This window comes from Dendrobates tinctorius, unplaced genomic scaffold, assembly GCF_039654945.1.
Source record: "Dendrobates tinctorius isolate UK_male_01 unplaced genomic scaffold, ASM3965494v1 ptg000296l, whole genome shotgun sequence".
Lineage (NCBI taxonomy): Eukaryota > Metazoa > Chordata > Amphibia > Anura > Dendrobatidae > Dendrobates > Dendrobates tinctorius.
In genome coordinates this window covers 436756-459786 of record NW_027361963.1, presented here as the reverse complement: position 1 = coordinate 459786, position 23031 = coordinate 436756, and the positions used below count along the sequence as shown (strand labels likewise).

Sequence of the window (23031 nt, the reverse complement as noted above, 5' to 3'; positions counted from 1 at the left end):
CGCCCCTCAGCCTAGGGCGGGCGCTGGCTTAAATTGAGGCACCGGCTTCAGAGCAGGGTAGGCCGCATGCGGAAAAAGCACGGGCAACCTACCCAGAGGGTCGGCACCAGGCTGAGCATCCGCCAGGGCAAGGAGTCACGCTGGAAGGGGGGCACACAGACTGTGGGTAAGTGCGACCCTGTCCTGGACTGCCCGGGGCACATTTAAAAGTTACCCTCCTCCTCCTCCTTTCCCCTTTAGCTTGTGATAGGAGTAAGCGGCATTATGTCTGGAAAAGGGAAAACGCACACGTTCCTTTATGCCGCATGCGTTTCCTGTGGGGTTATGTTCCCACGAGCACAGACTATCAAATTGTGTGAAGCCTGCGACTCCGAACGCGCCCAGGAGCCCTCCCCTGCGACAGAGCCCAGGGGTCTGGATCCCCCGGAATGGGCGTTATCACTGTCTCGGTCCATGGCTTCACTTACGAAAGCGATTGAGACCCTTCAGGCCCCGGATAGGGGTAGAGACGATGGCTCGCTTGTTTGGGAGGAGTCGTCCACCTCACAGGAGCCTCCGGGCTGCAGGGGCCGCACACTCTCAAGGCAGACGCACAGGAAAAGAACCCATACTGTGTCTCCAGGCCCCTCCGGTGCGTCAGCATCCGCGAGTGTGGCATCACGCTCACCGTCACCTTTTTCCGGGAACGAGCAGAGTTCGGGTGACGACGTAGAGGAACCCTTGAACCTGGATATACCGGGGTGTCGGGAGACGGTAGACAGTCTTATTGAAGCTGTTAATCAGACTCTGGGTATTGAGGATGATGTCTCCCCAGCTACAGGTCATAAGGTATCTTTTAAAAGGGCCAGGATACCACACAGAGTATTTAGATCCCATCCTGAGTTCGAGGACATTGTGCAGCGGCACAGGGAACGTCCTGATAAGCGGTTTTCGGGACAGAAAACGCTAGAAGCGAAATATCCGTTCGCATCAGAGCTCTGTAAAAAATGGGCGGAATCCCCGGTAGTGGATCCCCCAGTGTCTCGCCTAGCCTCAAGATCCCTGTTGTCAGTTCCCAGTGGCTCCGCCATTAAGGACCCCACGGATCGGCTCAGAGAGGGCTTAGCCCGCTCGGTATATGAGGCATCAGGATCAGCGCTCCTCCCTTCTTTTGCAGCGACATGGGTAGCCAAGGCCATGATGTCGTGGTCGGAGTCTTTGAACAAAATCCTGCAGGATAGAGAGGTGCCGACAGAAGTAGGCGAGATAGCAAGTCAGATCGCAATGGCAGGGGACTATTTAATCAATGCATCTTTAGATGCAGCTAATGGCGCAGCGCTAGCGGCGGCAAACGCAATCGCCATTAGGAGAGCCTTATGGCTAAGGCTGTGGCGAGCTAATTCAATCTCTAAAAAATCGTTGACTTCTCTGCCCTTTCAGGGGGACCGGTTATTTGGGGAGAAATTGGATAAGATTATTTCAGACGCCACGGGGGGAAAAAGCAGCTTTCTTCCACAACAGAGGAATAAAGTGCCGTTTCGTCAACCACAAACGCGCTTTCGAGCATTTCGTACCCCAGGGATGGCAGCGGCCGGTACTTCCGGCCCAGCTCGCTATGGCCAAGACAAAGAGCGTCAGGTTACGTACAAGGCCAACCCCTTGGGCAGAATGCGGGGCCGGCCGCCCAGATCAAGGGGGGCCAGATCTCAAAGGACCTCAACAAAATGACTCGAAACATCCAGTACCCGGGGACAGCAGGGTAGGCGGACGTCTGCTCAGGTTCTGCCACGTCTGGGTCGCAGTGGCGCGCGACGCATTGGTGGCAGAATTAGTGTCTTCCGGGTACAAAATAGAATTTATGAGGGATCCGCCAAAACGATTGTTTCTTTCTCGGCTTCCCAAGACGGAAGTTCGGGCACAGGCTTTGCTAGAGGCCATCAAAGTGCTGCATCGCAACGAGGTCATTGTCCCGGTACCACACGGCGAGAAAACCTGGGGTTTTTATTCCAACCTATTCGCGGTACCCAAGAAGGATGGAACAGTAAGGCCGGTTCTGGACTTAAAGCTCCTGAACAGGTTCATCAGGGTCAGGCATTTCCGCATGGTATCTCTCCAGTCGGTCATAGCGTCCATGGAGCAGGGAGAATATTTGGCCTCCCATCGATGTCCAGGACGCCTACCTGCACATCCCTATTTTTCCCCCGCATCAAAAATTCCTGAGGTTCGCAATCAATGGGCGACATTTCCAGTTTGTGGCCCTACCTTTCGGGTTGGCCACGGCCCCCAGGATATTCACGAAAGTGATGGCGGTTGTTATGGCCACCCTACATTCTCGGGGCATAGTGGTTATGCCGTACCTGGACGACCTCCTGGTAAAGGGTTCGACCTTTCGAGCTTGCGAAGAGAATGTCAGCATTACTCTGGACACCCTAACTCGCCTAGGGTGGTTGATCAACGGGAAGAAGTCATCCCTTATTCCAGCCCAGAGGATTCTATTTCTAGGGATGATTTTCGATACTTCCCGAGGGTTGGTGATTCTCCCTCAGGACAAGGCTCGAGCACTGCGGCAGGGAGTTCGAACCCTTCAACAGCCGGGGCCCACACTATCCGGTTTGGGATGAGGGTTCTAGGGAAGATGGTGGCGGCGATGGAAGCAATTCCGTTTGCGCAATTTCATCTCCGCCCCCTGCAGCATGCTCTCATAGCGACATGGGACAAAAGCCCGTTCTCGCTCGATCATCAGTGCAGGTTGTCCTCTCAGATCCGAGGGGCGCTTCAGTGGTGGACGCGCGACTCCTCTCTCCGTCAAGGAAGGCCCTTTCCCCCGGATCAGTGGTTAGTGATCACGACCGATGCAAGTCTTTTCGGTTGGGGGGCAATCTTCCGCCACCACACGGCCCAGGGGCAATGGTCGCCTCAGGAGGCGCGTCTCCCTATCAACTTGTTGGAGATTCGAGCAGTGCGGTTGGCACTGCAGCAGTTTCAGCACTTGCTGGCAGGGCGCCCGGTCCGGATTCAGTCAGACAACGCCACGGCAGTAGCATATGTGAATCACTAGGGAGGCACGCGCAGCAAGGCAACCATGCGCAAGATAGAACATGTACTCCGCTGGGCCGAGAGGAACCACTCGATGATCTCAGCAGTCCACATACCAGGCGTGGAAAATTGGGCGGCAGATTTCCTAAGCCGGCAGGGGATCGCGACCGGGGAATGGTCTCTGCACCCCGATGTTTTTCAGCAAATTTGCCAGCGGTGGGGGACTCCAGACGTGGATCTGATGGCCTCCAGGGAAAACGCCAAGGTGGGCGTGTTTGTCACCCGGTCTCGGGACCCGTGAGCGCTCGCAGTAGATGCGCTGGTCCTACCATGGAACCAGTTTCGGCTCCCGTACTTATTTCCCCCGCTGCCACTTCTCCCGAGGGTCATCAGAAAGATCAAGACCGAGGGGGTTCAGGCGATTCTGCTGGCCCCAGACTGGCCCCGTCGGGCATGGTATGCGGATCTGGTGCAGCTCCTCGCAGACGTACCCTGGAGGCTACCAGAACGTCCAGACTTGCTGTCTCAGGGGCCGATCTGCCACCCGAACTTAGGGGCCCTGTGTTTGACGGCATGGCCGTTGAATCTTGGGTTCTGACTCGGGCGGGGTTCGGACGTGATGTGGCTACAATGGTTAGCGCCCGGAAACCGGCCTCGGCGAGAATCTACCATAACACTTGGAAGGTTTTCTTTCAGTGGTGTCGAGAACGCGGAGTTGCGCCATTATCCTTCTCGGTCCCCAACATCCTGGCTTTTCTCCAGTCCGGCCTAGACGCAGGGTTGGCTCCGAGTTCTCTTAAGAGGCAGATATCGGCCTTGTCGGTCCTTTTTCAGCGAAAGATCGCTACCATCATGCAGGTCAGGACGTTCATTCAAGGGGTCTCTCATTTGGTACCCCCCTTTAGGGCACCCTTGGAGGCCTGGGACCTGAATCTGGTACTGAGTGTCCTGCAGGAGGCCCCGTTTGAGCCGCTACAGGAGGTTTCGTTGCAATATCTCTCCAGGAAGGTGGTGTTTCTGGTAGCCATAACTTCCATTAGGCGGGTCTCGGAATTGGGGGCATTGTCTTGCAGGGCTCCATTTTTGACTTTTTTTAAGGATAAGGTAGTCCTTAGACCGCCGCCGCCTTTTTTGCCGAAGGTCGTGTCCTCTTTCTATATTAATGAGGACATTGTTCTGCCTTCGTTTTGTCTGGCACCAGTTCACAGGAGGTATGTGTCAAGGACAGCACCTTTCCGCCAGACAGACTCGCTGTTTGTGATCCCCGAAGGGCGCAGTAAGGGGCTCGCAGCTTCACGGTCAACCATAGCCAGATGGATTCGCCTAACTATTCAGGAGGCTTACCGTCTTAGAGGCACGCCGATTCCTACGGGAATAGGGGCGCACTCTACTCGGGCAGTGGGCGCCTCTTGGGCGCTTCGGCACCAGGCTTCGGCAGAGCAGGTATGCAAGGCAGCAACCTGGTCCAGCCTGCACACTTTTTGTAAACATTACAATGTGCATACTCAGGCTTTGTCTGATGCGAGCCTGGGTAGGAAAATTCTCCAGGCAGCAGTGGCACACCTTTAGTCAGGAGGGCATGCGGCTTGGAGCGGTGAGTTGTCTTCCCACCCAGGGACTGCTTTAGGACGTCCCACAGTCTCTGTGTCCCCCAATGAGACGAAGGAGAAACAGGGATTTTTGTGAGTACTCACCGTAAAATCCTTTTCTCCGAGACGCTCATTGGGGGACACAGCACCCACCCTGATAGCCAGTTGGCTCTTGTTTATTTAATTAGTATAATTCCTTATTTAAGGTAGGGTGGTCCTTTTTCAGACATATGTTTGGCATAAGTTAAAATTATGTTTATGTCCTCCTACTGCTTTTTGCACTAAACTGGTTTCCGCCCGCTAACGGGGAGAGGGTGTATGTGGCGGAGGAGGAGCTAACTTGTTTTTTGTATACCTAGTGTCAGCCTCCAGACGGCAGTAGCATACACCCACAGTCTCTGTGTCCCCAAATGAGCGTCTCGGAGAAAAGGATTTTACGGTGAGTACTCACAAAAATCCCTGTTTATTCTTATGTGTGTGGTTTTTATTACCCTTTATTACTTAGATTAATAATGCATAGGTGTCTTATTGACTGTGATGTACAATGTCTGCAAGATATGTTTTCTGTTGCAATGTGCTAACAAATCCTCCATCCTAGGACATTGTAAACTGTCAGTAGTAGGAATTCCTTCCCCCCCCAGGTTTTATCAACCCTGCCACTTCCTCTGGAAGAGCAGGAATGTTAATTAGCTAGACCATCTTCCTCACACCATTTGGCTTCTCTCAGCTGAAAGAGAAAAATGCGGGAAAAAGGTCTTTGAAATAAAAACTTTAAGAGCCTGCCCTGCGAAAACCGTACCAAGTAGAGATATGAAAATCATATTTCTGCGATCCGAGCAGACCCAGCTTCGCTGTGGTGCCTGTTGCAAAACTCTCGGATGTCCAGAACCTGAGATATGATTTGCGCCCAAATGGACGGTCATATCGCATAGATGTTTGATGTTTTCTTGATAGGCTCATTACGCTGGGTAACATGATACCACTGATGAGTCCATACCAGCTTCTCCCATAAAGTTATAGCTAATCTAAGTTTTGTAGCCAAAACATAACTCGGATGAGAGAGGAGGGATCAACCCAGAATGCATCTCTCCGTGATGTCACAAAGCAAAGCCTATAAGGCCTTCCCTGGGCAAACCAGCACAGAACAGCTGCAGAGTCCGTGCTGACAAGAACTCAGATGAGCGGAGAAGTGCAGCTCCGCCTCCACCCACCTTAAAGCCACATGGTCTGCCTAAGGAACAATATGGAACTGTGAGTGTAATCTCTTTGTTTTCTCCACTTTTATTTTATACCTGTACTGTACATATTTATGTCTCAATTTTATAGCAACTTTTATCTGTAATCACTGTCCTCTTTCGGAAAATAAATGAAATTATTTAGATCTGTCTCCATGCTCTAAGAATCGAACTATACGCCTTTGTTAGATAATCGCTACTAATTCAAAGGGTTTGCCACGGACCCTCTTAATTTAACACTGTGAATTAAGTAACCGTGACTGGTGGCAGCGCGTTGTGCACGGCTATTGCGGCTTGCTGGCAGTCTAGAAGGGTCTTATATTGCTGAATAAGGGTCTGCGGCCACAGCATTGATAATTCCCTTACTGCAGAAGCCTAATTGCCGGTTCACAACAGGCAGCCCGTCCGGCGACTAATTATCCTAGGTGCAGTTCCCTGACTGACCTGAGGGTAAGGGGGGCGCCGGAGAGCTGCGAGTTCCAAAGTGGAACTGAGAAAGTGGGATATACATAAATCCCCGCAGTACTTGGAAGATTGATAGCAGTGGTGGGGCATCCAAATTAAACTCCCCCTGCGGCAAATTGTAGAGCGAGATTAGCTTGCTGGATATTTTTGTCACATGGTGCCGGTGGTGGGATAACTAAGATAAGCCCCAACGGTGCCTGTGATAGCTGTGTGCCGGCATTGTGTCACGTCCCTCCGTCCGCTGATACACCCGTGTCAGTGGAGGGATTGTGACATAGTGGTGACACAGGGTCCGCTGTCCGTCGCGTTTTGGTGGCAGCGGGACCCCCGTTAGTGTCGCCCGTAAGTAGACGAACGGCGGTGGGCTGTTCGTCACATATTGGTGGCAGAGCGGTGGGATAATCCTAGAGCATTAGTGATTTGGTTTGAGCAATCATTCCTCTCACTAAAGACCTGCACGGTTCCTGCGGGAATCCTGCATCATAGGTTTTGGAGAACAGACTCAGTGGTTACTAGTCCTGAGACATTAGTGTGTACTTGCAAGTATCCCCCTCCCGTTTCTTCGTTTTTCTTTTTCTATCTTTTATTTGGCAACCATGGCGGCAAAAGGAGAACCTTGGTACAACCGGCAGACAAAGGAAGTTCTTGCTGGGTTATGCACGTACCAAGGCCTTGACGCCACGAACAAAAACAGAGCTCAAATGATCGCGGCTCTAGTGCAGCTGGACAACGACCAGAATCCAGCGAGCGCAGAAGTTGGCCCAAGTGGCAATGGGGCTGCAGCAGAGGCTCCACTCCTGAGCGCTGGCCCCACATTCAGCCAGAACGGGGTGGACCCCTATCTGCAAATGGCCTTGGACGAACTCCCCGCCGAAGACAGTGATGGGCGGGTGAGGCTGATCCAGCAATATCGGCAGGAGGCCCAAGCCGAACGTGAGCGCCAAGCTGAGGCTGAGAGGGCCGAGCGTCAAGCCCAGGCTGAGAGACCTGAGCGCCGAGCAGAGGCTGAGAGAGCCGAGCGCCAGGAGCAGAGGGCCCATGAACTGGAGGTACTCCAGCGGGGTGGGAATGCCCCCACAGCCCGAAGCGGTGAGCCCAGCAGCATCCAGACTCCTAAACCCCAGCCAGAGCATTTTCCCGTGATGGAAAAGGACGGGGACTTGGACACGTTTCTGCGAGCCTTTGAGAAAGCCTGCAGACAGTACCAGCTGCCCAGAGACCAATGGGCAAGGTACTTGACCCCAGGGCTAAAAGGCAAAGCCCTGGAGGCATTTGCTTCTCTTCCGCCAGAAGCCGATGATGACTATGTCGCCATAAAGCAGGCGCTGATCGCCAAATACCGGCTGACACCTGAGGTATACCGAAAGAAGTTCCGGCACCTCCAACGTGGCCCACATGATAGCTACAGTGATGTGGTGCAAGGACTCAGGACCCACTTTGACCAGTGGATCAATGGACTGTCCGTTGAAACCTTTGAGCAGCTACGGGACCTGATGATCAAAGACCAGTTCCTGCATCTCTGCCCAGCTGAGGTCCGACAGTTCATCCTGGACCGCGAACCAACGAACGCGGACAAAGCGGCGCAGATCGCCGACAACCACGAGGCCAACCGGAAGCCCGAGACGCGGAGGCCAGTCGCCACCAGCTGGAAAGGGGGTAAGCCAGCAACCAACCCCAATGCCCCAGCTAGCCGTCCCTCCGGAGGCACAGTCCCTGTTGCCAACAGCAGGCCGGCTACTGACAGTCGCCTGTGTCACCACTGCCAGCGGCCTGGTCACTTCTTTTACACCTGTCCGAATAGGCCGAAGAACCCCCCAGCCAAGGCCCCCGGGCCCAACGCCTCTGTTCTTTTGGTGGGAGGTGTGGTTGGGAGGGCTGACGACAACGTTCAACCTGTTCAGGTGGGGGCCCGTCTTGCTACAGGCCTCAAGGACACCGGGGCTGAACGAACCCTCATCCGTCCTGGACTGGCGGCCCCTGAAGAGTTTGTTGAGGGGAAAACCCTGACTGTCACCGGGATTGGAGGCACCCGTTGTCCCTTGCCAGTGGCACGAGTTTTTCTTGACTGGGGTGCCGGGAGCGGGTTGAGGGAGGTGGGAGTGTCTGAAAACCTGCCCACTGATGTTTTATTGGGGACTGACTTGGGGCGGATGGTTGCATACTATGTCCCTGACACCCTTCCCCAAACTGATAATAAGGGTAACGTTAACCCTGATGATGATGATGATGATGATGACGGGAAACTGAATGTGTTACCTGCTAATGCCTTGATGAGTAATGATGCAACTAACAACCATTCTTTCCCCAGGTACGATGCTGATGCTGATGTGAATGTACCAAAGCAAACTGATAACCATTCTTCTCCTAGGAAGGATGATGATGTATCTGTGCCGACTGAACCCGTTAACCCTTTCTTTGAAGCGGTAGATGTGTCCACAGGTACCGAAGTGCTCAGCCCCATCACTCTGCGGAGTGAGACGGCTGAGGAACCCCTGGCAGGAGTAAGCAACGGTGCTCAAGGAAATGGGGAGGTGCATGGGGACCATGAGGAAGGTAATGCCATGCAGCTGACCAGTGCCACCGAGGAAGGTAACTGGCCCATAAGTAGCACTGCTCCTGAAGTGTTGGGGGTGGATGGGGAGGTAGAGCCCAGGGCAGCACCAGCTGGTGGGTCTGAAGAAATCCCCAGGGAGACAGCATACATAGCAGCTGTCACACGCAGTCAGAGTGCCCAGATCGCAGGTAACGCACTGTCTTCTGGACCCTCTGCTGCTACAGGAGAGACTGAACCAGAGGTGAACCCAGAGCCGGTTCCAGAGGGTCCCAGTAAAGAGGGGACCCTGACGTCACTTCTGGCAGCCTCCAGCATGGAGTTCCAGGCTGCTCTGCACTCAGATGCCAGCCTGGAGAAATTGAGAGGTCTCGCCGAGACGCCCACCTCCAAGTCTGATAAGGAGAGGGTGTTCTGGGAACGAGGAAGGTTGTACCGGGAGACAGTGTCCCCTATCAGTTCAGAACTGAGTTGTTGCGGATTGCCCATGAGATTCCACTCGCTGGACACTTGGGGATCAGCAAAACAAAGGCACGGCTGTCTCAACACTTTTATTGGCCCAAGATGGGGACAGATGTAACACACTACTGCCGCTCCTGTGCCACCTGTCAAAAAGTGGGTAAGGCGGGGCCTGCTCTTAAGGCTCCCCTTATTCCTTTGCCGGTGATAGAGGAGCCTTTCCAGAGAATCGCGGTGGACATTGTAGGGCCGCTGTCCGTCCCCAGCAGCTCCGGAAAGCGATACATTCTCACCGTGGTAGACTACGCTACCCGGTACCCGGAGGCAGTAGCTCTGTCTTCAACCAGGGCAGATAAGGTGGCTGACGCACTGGTGACCATCTTTTCAAGAGTAGGATTTCCCAGGGAGATGCTTACCGATCAAGGGCCCCAATTCATGTCTCGCCTAATGGAGGCTCTCTGTGAGAAAATGCAGGTGACGCAGCTGGTATCGAGTCCGTATCACCCACAGACTAATGGTTTGTGTGAACGCTTCAACGGTACCCTCAAACAGATGCTCCGCATACTGGTTGAGACCCAAGGGCGCGACTGGGAGCGGTACCTCCCACACCTGCTGTTCGCTTACAGAGAAGTTCCGCAGGCCTCGACCGGGTTCTCCCCCTTCGAGCTCCTGTATGGCAGGCGAGTCCGGGGACCCCTTGGGTTGATAAGAGAATCCTGGGAAGATGAGCCAAACCCCACAGAAGTGTCCATCGTGGATTATGTCATGCGCTTCCGTGACAAGATGCAGACCTTGACGCAGTTGGTGCATGACAACATGACGCAGGCTCAGGCTGACCAGAAGCACTGGTATGACCAGAACGCCCGGGAGCGGACCTACCAGGTGGGTCAAAAGGTGTGGGCGCTGGTCCCTGTACCAACGGATAAGCTTCAGGCAGCCTGGGAAGGCCCGTACGTCGTCCACCAACAGCTCAACCCGGTCACCTACGTGGTCACGCTTGACCATGCTCGGGGTAGGCGCAAGGCCTTTCACGTCAACATGCTGAAGGCGCACTACGAACGTGAAGCTTGCGTCCTACCGGTCTGCAATCTGCCAGAGGATGGGGAGGAAGATTCCCTCCTGGACATGCTGGCCCAGGCCAAGGCCAATGGGTCCATTGAGGACATGGAGATAAGTGGTTCGCTCACCGTGTCCCAGCGGTTGCAGTTGATGGCCACCCTGGAACTCTTCCGGCCCGTGTTCACCAACCGTCCTGGGAGGACGGAGTTAGCGGTTCATGAGGTGGACACCGGGAATCATGCCCCATTACGGCGAACACCTTATCGGATCTCTGAAACGGTGCAACAAGTCATGCGCCAAGAGGTCGATGAGATGTTAAGGCTGGGAGTGATTCGACGGTCAAAAGGTGCGTGGGCTTCACCTGTAGTCCTCGTGCCTAAAAAGGATCGAACCACCCGGTTCTGCGTGGACTACAGGGGGCTCAACGCCATCACAACCTCTGATGCCCACCCGATGCCGCGCATCGAGGATCTGCTCGAGCGGTTGACAAACGCCAACTACATATCCATCATGGATTTGAGTCGGGGATACTGGCAGATTCCCCTGAGGCGCAGGAGAAATCCGCCTTTATCACCCCCTTTGGACTGTACGAGTCCACGGTCATGCCCTTCGGCATGAAGAATGCCCCTGCCACTTTCCAGCGGATGGTCAACCACCTGCTTCGGGGACTGGAGGAGTACGCAGTGGCGTACTTAGACGATATTGCCGTCTTCAGTTCCACCTGGGAGGAACACCTTCAGCACCTCCAGGAGGTGCTCAAGCGTCTTCACAAGGCAGGCCTGACCATCAAGCCGGGGAAGTGCCAGATAGGCATGCACAAGGTCCACTACCTGGGGCACCGGGTAGGCGGGGGTTCCATGAGTCCGGAGCCAGAAAAAGTGGACGCAATCGTGTCCTGGCCCACCCCCAGGACCAAGAAACAGGTGAAGTCCTTCTTGGGCACTGCAGGGTACTATAGGCGGTTTGTACAGGACTATAGCGCCCTTGCCAAACCCTTGACTGACCTCACCAAGCAGAGGCTACCCCAAACAGTCAACTGGACAGATGACTGTGAGGCGGCTTTCCAAGCTTTGAAAGCAGCCCTGTGCAACTCTCCAGTGTTGAGAGCAGTCGACAGCAGTCGCCCGTTTCTGGTACAGACCGACGCCAGCGAGTTTGGCCTCGGTGCTGTGCTTAGCCAGGTCGACTCGGGAGACCAAGAACACCCCGTGCTGTACCTAAGCCGGAAACTTTTGCCGAGGGAAGTGGCATACTCGACCATCGAGAAGGAGTGTCTGGCCATGGTGTGGGCACTGCAACGTTTGCAGCCCTACCTGTACGGGCGCGCCTTCACGGTGGTAACTGACCACAACCCTCTGAGCTGGTTGCACACAGTGTCGGGAACCAATGGAAGATTGCTCCGCTGGAGCCTTGCCCTTCAGCAGTATGACTTCACTGTAAAACACAGGAAGGGCAGTGAAAACGGCAATGCCGATGGGTTGTCCCGCCGGGGCGAACCCGCTGAGGTGCGCATGGCCGATTACCGAGAGGTAATGCCTCCTTAGCGCCCTCTTAAGGGGGAGGTGTGATGTACAATGTCTGCAAGATATGTTTTCTGTTGCAATGTGCTAACAAATCCTCCATCCTAGGACATTGTAAACTGTCAGTAGTAGGAATTCCTTCCCCCCCCAGGTTTTATCAACCCTGCCACTTCCTCTGGAAGAGCAGGAATGTTAATTAGCTAGACCATCTTCCTCACACCATTTGGCTTCTCTCAGCTGAAAGAGAAAAATGCGGGAAAAAGGTCTTTGAAATAAAAACTTTAAGAGCCTGCCCTGCGAAAACCGTACCAAGTAGAGATATGAAAATCATATTTCTGCGATCCGAGCAGACCCAGCTTCGCTGTGGTGCCTGTTGCAAAACTCTCGGATGTCCAGAACCTGAGATATGATTTGCGCCCAAATGGACGGTCATATCGCATAGATGTTTGATGTTTTCTTGATAGGCTCATTACGCTGGGTAACATGATACCACTGATGAGTCCATACCAGCTTCTCCCATAAAGTTATAGCTAATCTAAGTTTTGTAGCCAAAACATAACTCGGATGAGAGAGGAGGGATCAACCCAGAATGCATCTCTCCGTGATGTCACAAAGCAAAGCCTATAAGGCCTTCCCTGGGCAAACCAGCACAGAACAGCTGCAGAGTCCGTGCTGACAAGAACTCAGATGAGCGGAGAAGTGCAGCTCCGCCTCCACCCACCTTAAAGCCACATGGTCTGCCTAAGGAACAATATGGAACTGTGAGTGTAATCTCTTTGTTTTCTCCACTTTTATTTTATACCTGTACTGTACATATTTATGTCTCAATTTTATAGCAACTTTTATCTGTAATCACTGTCCTCTTTCGGAAAATAAATGAAATTATTTAGATCTGTCTCCATGCTCTAAGAATCGAACTATACGCCTTTGTTAGATAATCGCTACTAATTCAAAGGGTTTGCCACGGACCCTCTTAATTTAACACTGAATTAAGTAACCGTGACTGGTGGCAGCGCGTTGTGCACGGCTATTGCGGCTTGCTGGCAGTCTAGAAGGGTCTTATATTGCTGAATAAGGGTCTGCGGCCACAGCATTGATAATTCCCTTACTGCAGAAGCCTAATTGCCGGTTCACAACAGGCAGCCCGTCCGGCGACTAATTATCCTAGGTGCAGTTCCCTGACTGACCTGAGGGTAAGGGGGGCGCCGGAGAGCTGCAAGTTCCAAAGTGGAACTGAGAAAGTGGGATATACATAAATCCCCGCAGTACTTGGAAGATTGATAGCAGTGGTGGGGCATCCAAATTAAACTCCCCCTGCGGCAAATTGTAGAGCGAGATTAGCTTGCTGGATATTTTTGTCACATGGTGCCGGTGGTGGGATAACTAAGATAAGCCCCAACGGTGCCTGTGATAGCTGTGTGCCGGCATTGTGTCACGTCCCTCCGTCCGCTGATACACCCGTGTCAGTGGTGGGATTGTGACATAGTGGTGACACAGGGTCCGCTGTCCGTCGCGTTTTGGTGGCAGCGGGACCCCCGTTAGTGTCGCCCGTAAGTAGACGAACGGCGGTGGGCTGTTCGTCACATAGACGCCTCTCTATTATTAACCGGGCTTAATGTCACCTTACAATAGCAAGGTGACATTAACCCCTTATTACCCCATATGCCACTGCTACATGGCAGTGGGAAGAGAGAGGCTAAGTGCCAGAATTGGCGCATCGTACACCATTTTTTTTTTTTTTTTTTGGGGGGGGGGGGCCCTATTTTAATAGCCAGTAAGGGCTATGCAGACAGCTGCGGGCTGATATTCATAGCCTGGGAAGATCCCCATCTCAGGCTGCAAATATTGGCCGTCGGCTTTCCCCCTCTGGCGCAGAAAATTGTGAGGGAGCTCACGCCATTTTCTTTCTCTTTATTTTTTTGAAAAATTAAACATTGATCATTAATAAACATCGGCCTTGCTATTATTTATCTATATCTATCCATAGATATATCAAAAGATAGAAATATCTATGGATAGATATAGATATGGATTTATCTATCTTTTGATATATATCCATAGATCTAGCTATAGATATATCGATAGATAGATGGAATGACAGACAGCTAGATAGATAGTAAATAGAAAAATGGCAAACAGCACTTACAGGATCAGGGAGATGCACACTCACAGTCCAAAGACCCAGTCGGACAACAGGAATCCCAATGAAAAGAAGAAGAGCAGCATCCAATCCAGGTGAGAAATGTATAAATTTATTCAGCCATGAAGAAATGCAACGTTTCAACCACCAAGTGGTCTTTTTCAAGCGCTTGAAAAAGACCACTTGGTGGTTGAAACGTTGCATTTCTTCATGGCTGAATAAATTTATACATTTCTCACCTGGATTGGATGCTGCTCTTCTTCTTTTCAGCTAGATAGATAGATCTATACATAGATCACCATGAGTTTATCTCCTTTTATGCCCATAGCAGCCAATGACTCAGAGGGATTCTTTGCAGCATGAGATGGTGCATTGTCATGCATGAAGAGGATTTTGCTCCTGAAGGCACGTTTCTGCTTTTTATACCATAGAAGAAAGGGGTCAGTCAGAAACTCTATATACTTTGCGGAGGTCATTTTCACACCTTCAGTAACCTTAAAGGGCCCTACCAGTTGTTGCCCCATGATTCCGGCCCAAAACATGACTGCTTCACCTCTTTGCTGACGTCACAGCCTTGTTGGGACATGGTGGCCATCCACCAACCATCCACCTCTCCATCTGGACCATCCAGGGTTGCTCAACACTCATCAGTAAACAGGACTGTTTGAAAATTAGTCTTCATGTATGTCTGGGCCCACTGCAACAGTTTCTGCTTGTGAGCACTGTTTAGGGGTGGCCACATAGTAGGTTTATACACCACAGCAAGCCTTTGAAGGATCCTACACCTTGAGGTACGAGGGACTCCAGAGGCACCAGCAGCTTCAAATATCTGCTGGTTTGTAATGGCTTTTTAGCAGCTGTTCTCTTAATCCGATGAACTTGCCGGGCAGAAAACTTCCTCATTCTGCCATTATCTGCACAAACACGTCTGTGTTCAGAATCAGCCACAAATCTCTTAACAGTACGATGATCACGCTTAAGTTTTTGGGAAATATCTAATGATTTCATCCCTTGCCCAAGGCATTTCACTATTTGATGCTTTTTTGCCAGCAGAGAGATCCTTTTTCTTTCACATGTTACTTGAAAATTGTGCCCTGCTCAATTGTGTGGAACATCCAGTTTTCCTTTTATTGGGCTCACATGGCAGACTAATTATCACAGGTATCTGGGATTGATTTCAGTGATCCAAAGAACCCTGAGACATAATACAATGGGTTTCATTGACAAAAAAACGCTATGACACTTAAAAGCAATTTGCATAATAATTTGGAACATGGTGTATTTATCTATCTATTATCATCTGTCTATCTGTGTGTGTAATGGAGTGTGGGTTGGACAAATGTAAAAGAGGAGGGTGGACAGAAATGACATCACAAATCTTTTTTTGTTAAATAACATTTTTATTTAGCTTTACAAAAACGCATACAAATCTGCATCAAATCCGCACCTGCGTTTTCTGCTAAGAGGAGCGGGTTCTGTGCAGAAAATTCCGCAGGCTAATCTGCAACATGTGCACATACCCTAAGGGTTCCTATCATGCCCTTAGGCCAGTGTTTCTCAACTCCAGTCCTCAAGACCCACCAATAGGTCAAGTTTTCATGATTGCCTTAGTATTGCATAGTGTCACGCTGCTACTATGCAGGTGGATGCAGCTCCAGTAGATGGCAACAGAGTGGAGGGAGGACTGCATACAGCAGGAGCAGACCTGCAGCGCAGCAGCGAGGCTACCACCAGGTGGCAGTGGAATAGGTAAACAACCCGGGTCGATATTAGTCTGTAGCGCAGTACCAAAAGAATAGACAAGCACAGGGGCAGAAACAAGCCAAATGGGTCAATATCGGTCAGGAGCAGATATGCCTAAAACAAGAGACAAACAGCAAGTAAGGATCCAAGCCAAGTCAAATACCAGGGAGTCAAAACATGAAAAGGGGAACACAAAGTCGAGACGGGAAGAGGTGAATAAACAGACACAGGTACAGTCAGCAAAAGCAGCAGGTCAAATCAGGGCAAGCAGAGTCAGCTACACACGCTGCAAGCAGAAACTATAACACCGCCTGCAGGATGCAGTGGAGAGAAATAGCCGACCTGACACCAGAACGAGGCAGAGAAAAGTTAACCGTTGACATGATCAGACCGGGAAAGAGTGACAGGATGCAAAACTCCACCTGGATCATGACAGTACCCTCCTCTCAAGGGGGGCCACCAGACCCCCATGCTTTCCAGGTTATCAGGTGTGAAAGGTCCAAACCAGGAGATCAGCATGGACAGATCGTGCCGGGCCGTAACCCCTCCACTGAACGAAACTGAAGTGAACAGCGGACCATGCAAGAATCCACAATCCATTCCACTTCATACTCAATCTGACCGTCCACAGAGACAGGTGGCGGCACAGAGGAAGGTACAAATGACTTCAGGAGGGACTTATGGAACACATTGGAAATCCAAAGCGACGGAGGTAAGCGTAAACGAAAGGCAACTGGATTGACAACCTCAATAATTTCATAAGGATCAATAAACTTGGGACACACCTTCAACCGTATGTTCTTAGTAGACAACCACACTTTATCTCCTACCAGAAATACAGGTCCTAAAGATCGTTGTTTATCAGCAAAATGTTTATGTTTGTCCTGAGTCTCCCCAATGTTCTTCTGGACCTCCCTCCAAATCTTCCCCAAGCACTAAACTGCCTAATTTGCCCCTGGACATACTGCATCCATCCTGGAAAATTTGCCAAAATGTGGGTGAAAACCGTGGTTACAAATGAACGGAGAGGTGCCAGTGGACTGATTAATCCGATTATTAAATGTATACTCAGCCACGGGCAACGAAGATCACCAATCACTGCTGAGATGTGGCAAGACCACAAAATTTGTTGAAGTGACTGGTCCTCTGTGTCACCGTGGGTCCCGGGATGGTAGGCTGAGGAGAAGGTCAAGCTAATACCCAACCTTTTATAAAAAGTCCTCCAAAATTTGGACACAAATTGAACCCCTCTATCAGAAACACTCAGAGGCACGTCATGTAACCACACAAACGTGCTACACAAGCAATTAGTGTCTCTGCATTAGGTAGTCCTGCCAAAGATACAAAATGCGCCTGCTTACTGAATCTGTCAACCACTACCCAGACCATCATTTTACCATTAGAAAGAGGGAGATAAGTGATAATATCTATGGACAAATGAGTCCAAGGTCTGTCCGGAATTGGCAATGGCACCAATTCCCCGGCCGGTTATGGGAGACTCTAGCAAGAGCACACGTATCACAAGCAGACACAAACATAGTAACATCAAGGCCATAGAGGGCCACCAAAACAACCTAGCAATAGCTCTCCGGGAGGCCGAGATTCCAGGATGCCCACTGAGAGCAGAATCGTGAAACTCGAAGCACCCTCAACAGGTATTGAACAGGAACAAAGAGCTTATCAGGCAAAGACGGAGGAGCAAGAGACTGAGCCTCACAAATCTTCCGCTCCAATTCTGAGGACACCCCAGCAATGACCACCCCGTGTTGAAGAATGGAGGAAGGAGGTTCGGGAGGTGATATCAGATCCAAGCTGCGAGATAAGGCATCAGCCTTGACATTCTTGGAACCAGGTTGAAAAGTGATGGAAATATGAAAGCATGAGAAAAAAACGACCACCTCGCCTGTCTAGGAGTCAAACATTTAGCAGACTCAATGTAGGACAGGTTCTTGTGGTCCGTAATCACTGTGATCCGATGAACAGCCCCCTCCAAAAAGTGCCTCCATTCTTCAAAAGCCAGTTTTATGGCCAATAACTCACGATTCCCAACATCATAATCTCTCTGAGCAGGAGAAAATTTCTTCGAGAAAAAAGGTACAAGGTCTTAAATTAAAGTGACGGGTACTTGAGACACCGCCCCCACCCCCACCTCCAATGCCTCCACTTCAACAATGAGCGGTTCAGACGGATCGGGCTGATTCAACACGGGCAGACATAAAACATTCTTTTAATGAAGAAAATATCCGCCACTGCTGAAGCAGACCAGTTTTTGAGATCAGCCCCCTTCCGAGTGAGATCCGTGAGGGGCTTGACCACCTGAGAAAACCTCATTAATGAATTTATGGTAATTACTGGCAAAACCCAAAAAATGCTGAAGACCCTTAAGGTCTCTGGATTGTACCCAATCAATAATGGCCTGTACCTTTCCAAGATCCATGCAAATCCCTTGGTAGACAAGATGAACCCCAGAAAGGACAGCTTCTGGATGAATAATGAGCACTTTTAAGGCTTAGCAAACAGGGAGTTCTCCCGTAACCTCTAGAGAACTGCACGTAGATGACCCATGTGAGCTTCTTTGTCAGATGAAAATACAAGAATATCGTCTAAACCACAATAAAGTGCCCAATGAAGTCAGCAAAGACATGGTTAATAAAATTCTGAAAAACTGCTGGTGCATTCGTTAGACCAAAGGGCATGACCAAATTCTCAAACCCTCAGAGGTGAGAAATGCCGTTTTCCACTCATCCCCTCCCGAATACGAATAAGGTTATACGCTCCCCTGAGGTCCAAATTAGAAAACCACTTGTCCCCAGATAATTGGTTGTACAGATCAGGAATGAGTGGGAGGGGATAGGTATTTCTCACTGTAACTTTATTTAATTCCCAAAAACCCAGGCAAGGGCGAAACCATCATCTTTTTTTTTTTTTTAACAAAATAGAATCCAGCTTCCACAGGCGAGACAGAGGGACGGATGAAACCTTTACGTAATCTTTCTGAGATATACTTCTTCATAGCGGTTCGCTCCGGGCCGGAGAGGTTGTACAGACAGGCCTTAGGTAATTTAGCATCCGGAATCAGATTAATCGTACAATCAAAAGAGCGGTGTGGTGGTAAGACCTCGGCTTCCTTTTTGGAAAATACATCCTCAAAATCCTTCAGGTACTCCGAAATACCCTCCAGATTAACGGATGACACAAATACAGTAGAAAGACAACCCGTAAAACAATTTGGACCCCATTTTGCAATATCCCGAGATTACCAGTCTATAACTTTGTTGTGTAACTAACCAAGGAAATCCCAACATCAGTCCCGCTGGAAGATTGTCCAGGACATAACATGAGATACGTTCCTGATGCAAGGAACCCACTTTGAGGAACTCCTCTGAGACCAAATTAAATACATTCTTAACCAGTGGTGTTTTGTCATTGGAAATAATATGAATTGGAGTCTCAAGCCTAACTGTCCCTAACTTACACTTGGTCACCAAGTTAGAGTTAATAAAGTTCATGGATGACTCACAGTCCACAAAAGCTGAAGTGGACGTGTAGCAACTCCCACAACAAAGTTCAACCTACAACAATATTCTTTGATATGAGGAAAAAGGTACCTGAGAGTCTGGGTGACCGCCTCGGAAATCACCCAGACTCGGCAGCTTGTTAGATGATAGGCAAGAGGGGCAGTCCTTTATGCAGTGTCCAGGATCTCCACAATAAAAACAAGATCTCCCCTCTGTAGGTTCCGTGTGAGGTACCACATCAGAGTTAGCCAAATGTAATGGAATCTCTTGCTGTATTACACCTCTCTCCTGCAACCTTCGATCCATATGAATGGCCTGAGTCATAGCCTCCTCCAAGGAGCTGGGTGGCGAATGGAGAGCCAAAGCGTCCTTAAGATGATCCGACAGTCCCCTCCTGAACTTGCATCTTAGCGCTGAGTCGTCCAAGGTCACTTCAGTGGACCATCACCTAAACTCTGTGCAACACCATCCGGCAGTGAGTTTACCCTGGGAGTGACCCGTGATTGTGTCCTCTGCCACCCTGAACCAGTCTGGTTCATCAAAAATCAGTCCTAAGGCCTCAAAGACCCTATCCACAGACACATGTTCAGGGGCAGAAGCAGGTAAAGAGAAAGCCCACGATTGGGGACCCTACCGCAGTAACAAAATAACTATCCCCACCCATTGACTCGTCTTCTAGAGGATTGGAGTCTAAGAGAGAACAGTAGCTTACAACTCTCCCTGATCTTACGGAATTTATCCTTTTCTTCGGAGAAGGTATCTGGGAGCTTGACTGTAGGTTCAGGAGAGTGTAGCAACACATCTACAGGGTCAGAGTGCTTACAGGTAGATTGGAAAATATAACCCTGAAGGGTGTTAACAGTCACAGAAAGCTCCCTTTGTAGTTGGTTATGGAACATGGCCATGGCCCTATGTTCGACAAACAAATCCTGCATCAGTAGTGACAGACTAGACATCTGATCCGCCAAGGTACGGAGAGGATCCATAAACAGAGAAGCAAAGGAAAAAAAACTCTGTGGTCAGTAATGTCACGCTGCTGCTAAGCAGGTAGATGCAGCTCCACTAGATGGCAATAGAGTGGAGGGAGGACTGCACACAGCAGGAGCAAACCTGAAGCGCAGCAGCAAGGCAACCACCAGGTGGTAGCAGAATAGTGAAACAAGCCAGGTTTATAATAGTCTGTAGTGCAGTACCAAAGGAATAACCAAGCACAGGGTCAGAAACAAGGCAAATGGGTCAATATCGGTCAGGAGCAGATATGCCAAAAACAAGAGACAAACAGCAGGTCAGGATCCAAGCCAAGTCAAATACCAGGGAGTCAAAACATGAGATGGGGAACACAGAGTAGAGACGGGAAGAGGTGAATAAACAGACAAGGGTACAGTCAGCAAAAACAGCAGGACAAATCAGGGCAAACAGAGTCAGCTACACACGCCGTAGGTAGTAACTATAACTGACACCACCTGCAGGATCCAGTGGAGAGAAATAGCCGACCTGATGCCAGAACGAGGCAGAGAAAAGTTAACCCTTGACATGATCAGACCGAGAAAGAGAGACAGGATGCAAAACTCGGCCTGGATCATGACATATAGGTGATGGAATTATTGCTTTAGCAGGTGATGAAATTATCACCTGTGTAATACTAAGAAAATCCTGAAAACTTGACCTGTTGGTGGGTCTTGAGAACTGGAGTTGAGAAACACTGCTTTATTACCGCTACTTTTACTGATGAGGGTTTTCATTGTGATCTCCATAAAATAAATGTAGAAATCCCTTTTGTGTTGTAGAAAAAAAATTCACATCCACTCTGTCTTTCATCCTTTTAGGAAATCCTTGTGAGGGTAACGGTTTATCACTAAATTGTAAAAAAGAAGATATCAGGAAGCAGTCTAATGGAGAAAACCTCATTACCCTTCATGGAGCTCCTGGACTTCACAGCACTTCACTTTCTTATAATCCTCCTAATCATGAGGAACCCTCTCCTGAGCAATCTCACATTGTTACCACAATTCCAGGTGACAAAGTGGATACAAGATTTCAGTGTGACAAGCAACTTACTAAAAGCTCAGATTTTTTAGCACAAAGAATATACAAAGCAAAAAAAAGATACTGCTGTTCAGAATGTGGGAAATGCTTTACATTTAAATCAAAATTTGTTATACATCAGAGACTTCACACAGGAGAAAAACCATTTTCATGTTCGGAATGTGAGAAGTCCTTCAAAAATAAATGGAATCTCATTACACATCAGAAAATTCATACAGGAGAGAAGCCATACTCCTGTTCAGAATGTGGGAAATGCTTTAAACGTAAAACAGCATTTCTAATGCATCAAAGATTTCACACAGGAGAAAAGCCATTTTCATGTTCGGAATGTGAGAAGTCCTTCACAAATAAATGGACTCTGATTACACATGAGAAAATTCATACAGGTGAGACTCCATATTCATGTTCAGAATGTGGGAAATGTTTTTTACATAAATCTTATCTTTCTACACATGAGAGAATTCACACAGGAGAAAAGCCATTTTCATGTTCGGAATGTGGGAAGTCTTTTACGTTTAAAGGGAGTCTTACTACACATCAGAGAATTCATACAGGAGAGAAGCCGTATTCATGTTCACTATGTGGGAAGTCTTTCATAGGTAAAGGGAGTCTTATTACACATCAGAGAACTCACACAGGAGAGAAGCCGTATTCATGTTCACTATGTGGGAAGTCTTTCACAGATAAATGGAATCTTACTACACATCAGAGAATTCATACAGGAGAGAAGCCGTACTCATGTTCTCTATGTGGGAGGTCTTTCACAGATAAAGGGCGTCTTATTATACATCAGAGAATTCACACAGGAGAGAAGTTATATTCATGTTCAGAATGTGGGAAATGTTTTTTATATAAATCAAAGCTTGCTACACATGAGAGAACTCACACAGGAGAAAAGCCATTTTCATGTTCAGAATGTGGGAAGTCTTTCACGGTTAAAGGGAATCTTGTTATACATCAAAGAATTCATGCAGGAGAGAAGCAGTATTCATGTTCACTATGTGGGAAGTCTTTCACGGTTAAAGGAAATCTTATTAAACATCAGAGAATTCATGCAGGAGAGAAGCCGTATTCATGCTCAGAATGTGGGAAATGCTTTACAGATAAAGGGAATCTTATTACACATCAGAGAATTCATGCAGGAGAGAAACCATATTCATGCTCAGAATGTGGGAAATGCTTTACAAATAAAAGGAATCTTATTAAACATCAGAGAATTCACGCAAGAGAGAAGCCGTATTCATGTTAAGTCTGTGAGAAATGCTTCACAAAAAAAATCAAGTCTTGTGAGCCACGAGAGAAGTCACACATAGACGCATGTTCAGAATGGTGGAAATCTTTCATACATAAATCATATCTTGTAAAACAGGAGAGAAGGCATGCAGGAAACAAGCTGTAATTATGTTGTGTTTTTTAAATTTTAATAAACATTGCTCAGCATAAATGAGTACACCCCTTTGATCGGTAAGATTTTTATTAATATCTCACTGAACACAAGAACAATTTCTAAAATGTTGCCAACACTGAGTTTCATGGAACTTTTATTGCAATCAAAACATGTAAGATAGGTTAATATAACTTTCATTACAAAATCTTTAGGGTTACACAAATTAGTTGATAAAAAATGAGTACACCCCACATCAAAAGCTACTCCATCTATCATTTTGAATGTCTTCCATGATTTTTTAATG

The 23031-nt window shown here is 49.2% G+C and overlaps 1 protein-coding gene across 1 annotated transcript in view; it reads left to right on the top strand.

Annotated features, from left to right (window-relative positions):
- The window catches only part of LOC141073080 (uncharacterized), a 35121-nt gene extending 12329 nt beyond the window's left edge, over positions 1 to 22792 (top strand). Inside the window, exon 7 of the mRNA XM_073560408.1 lies at positions 21121 to 22792. Coding sequence (XP_073416509.1) covers positions 21121 to 22589 — 1469 coding nt within the window. The 3' untranslated portion in view covers positions 22590 to 22792. The remainder of the gene's footprint in view (positions 1 to 21120) is intronic.
- The last annotated feature ends 239 nt before the right edge of the window (positions 22793 to 23031 follow it).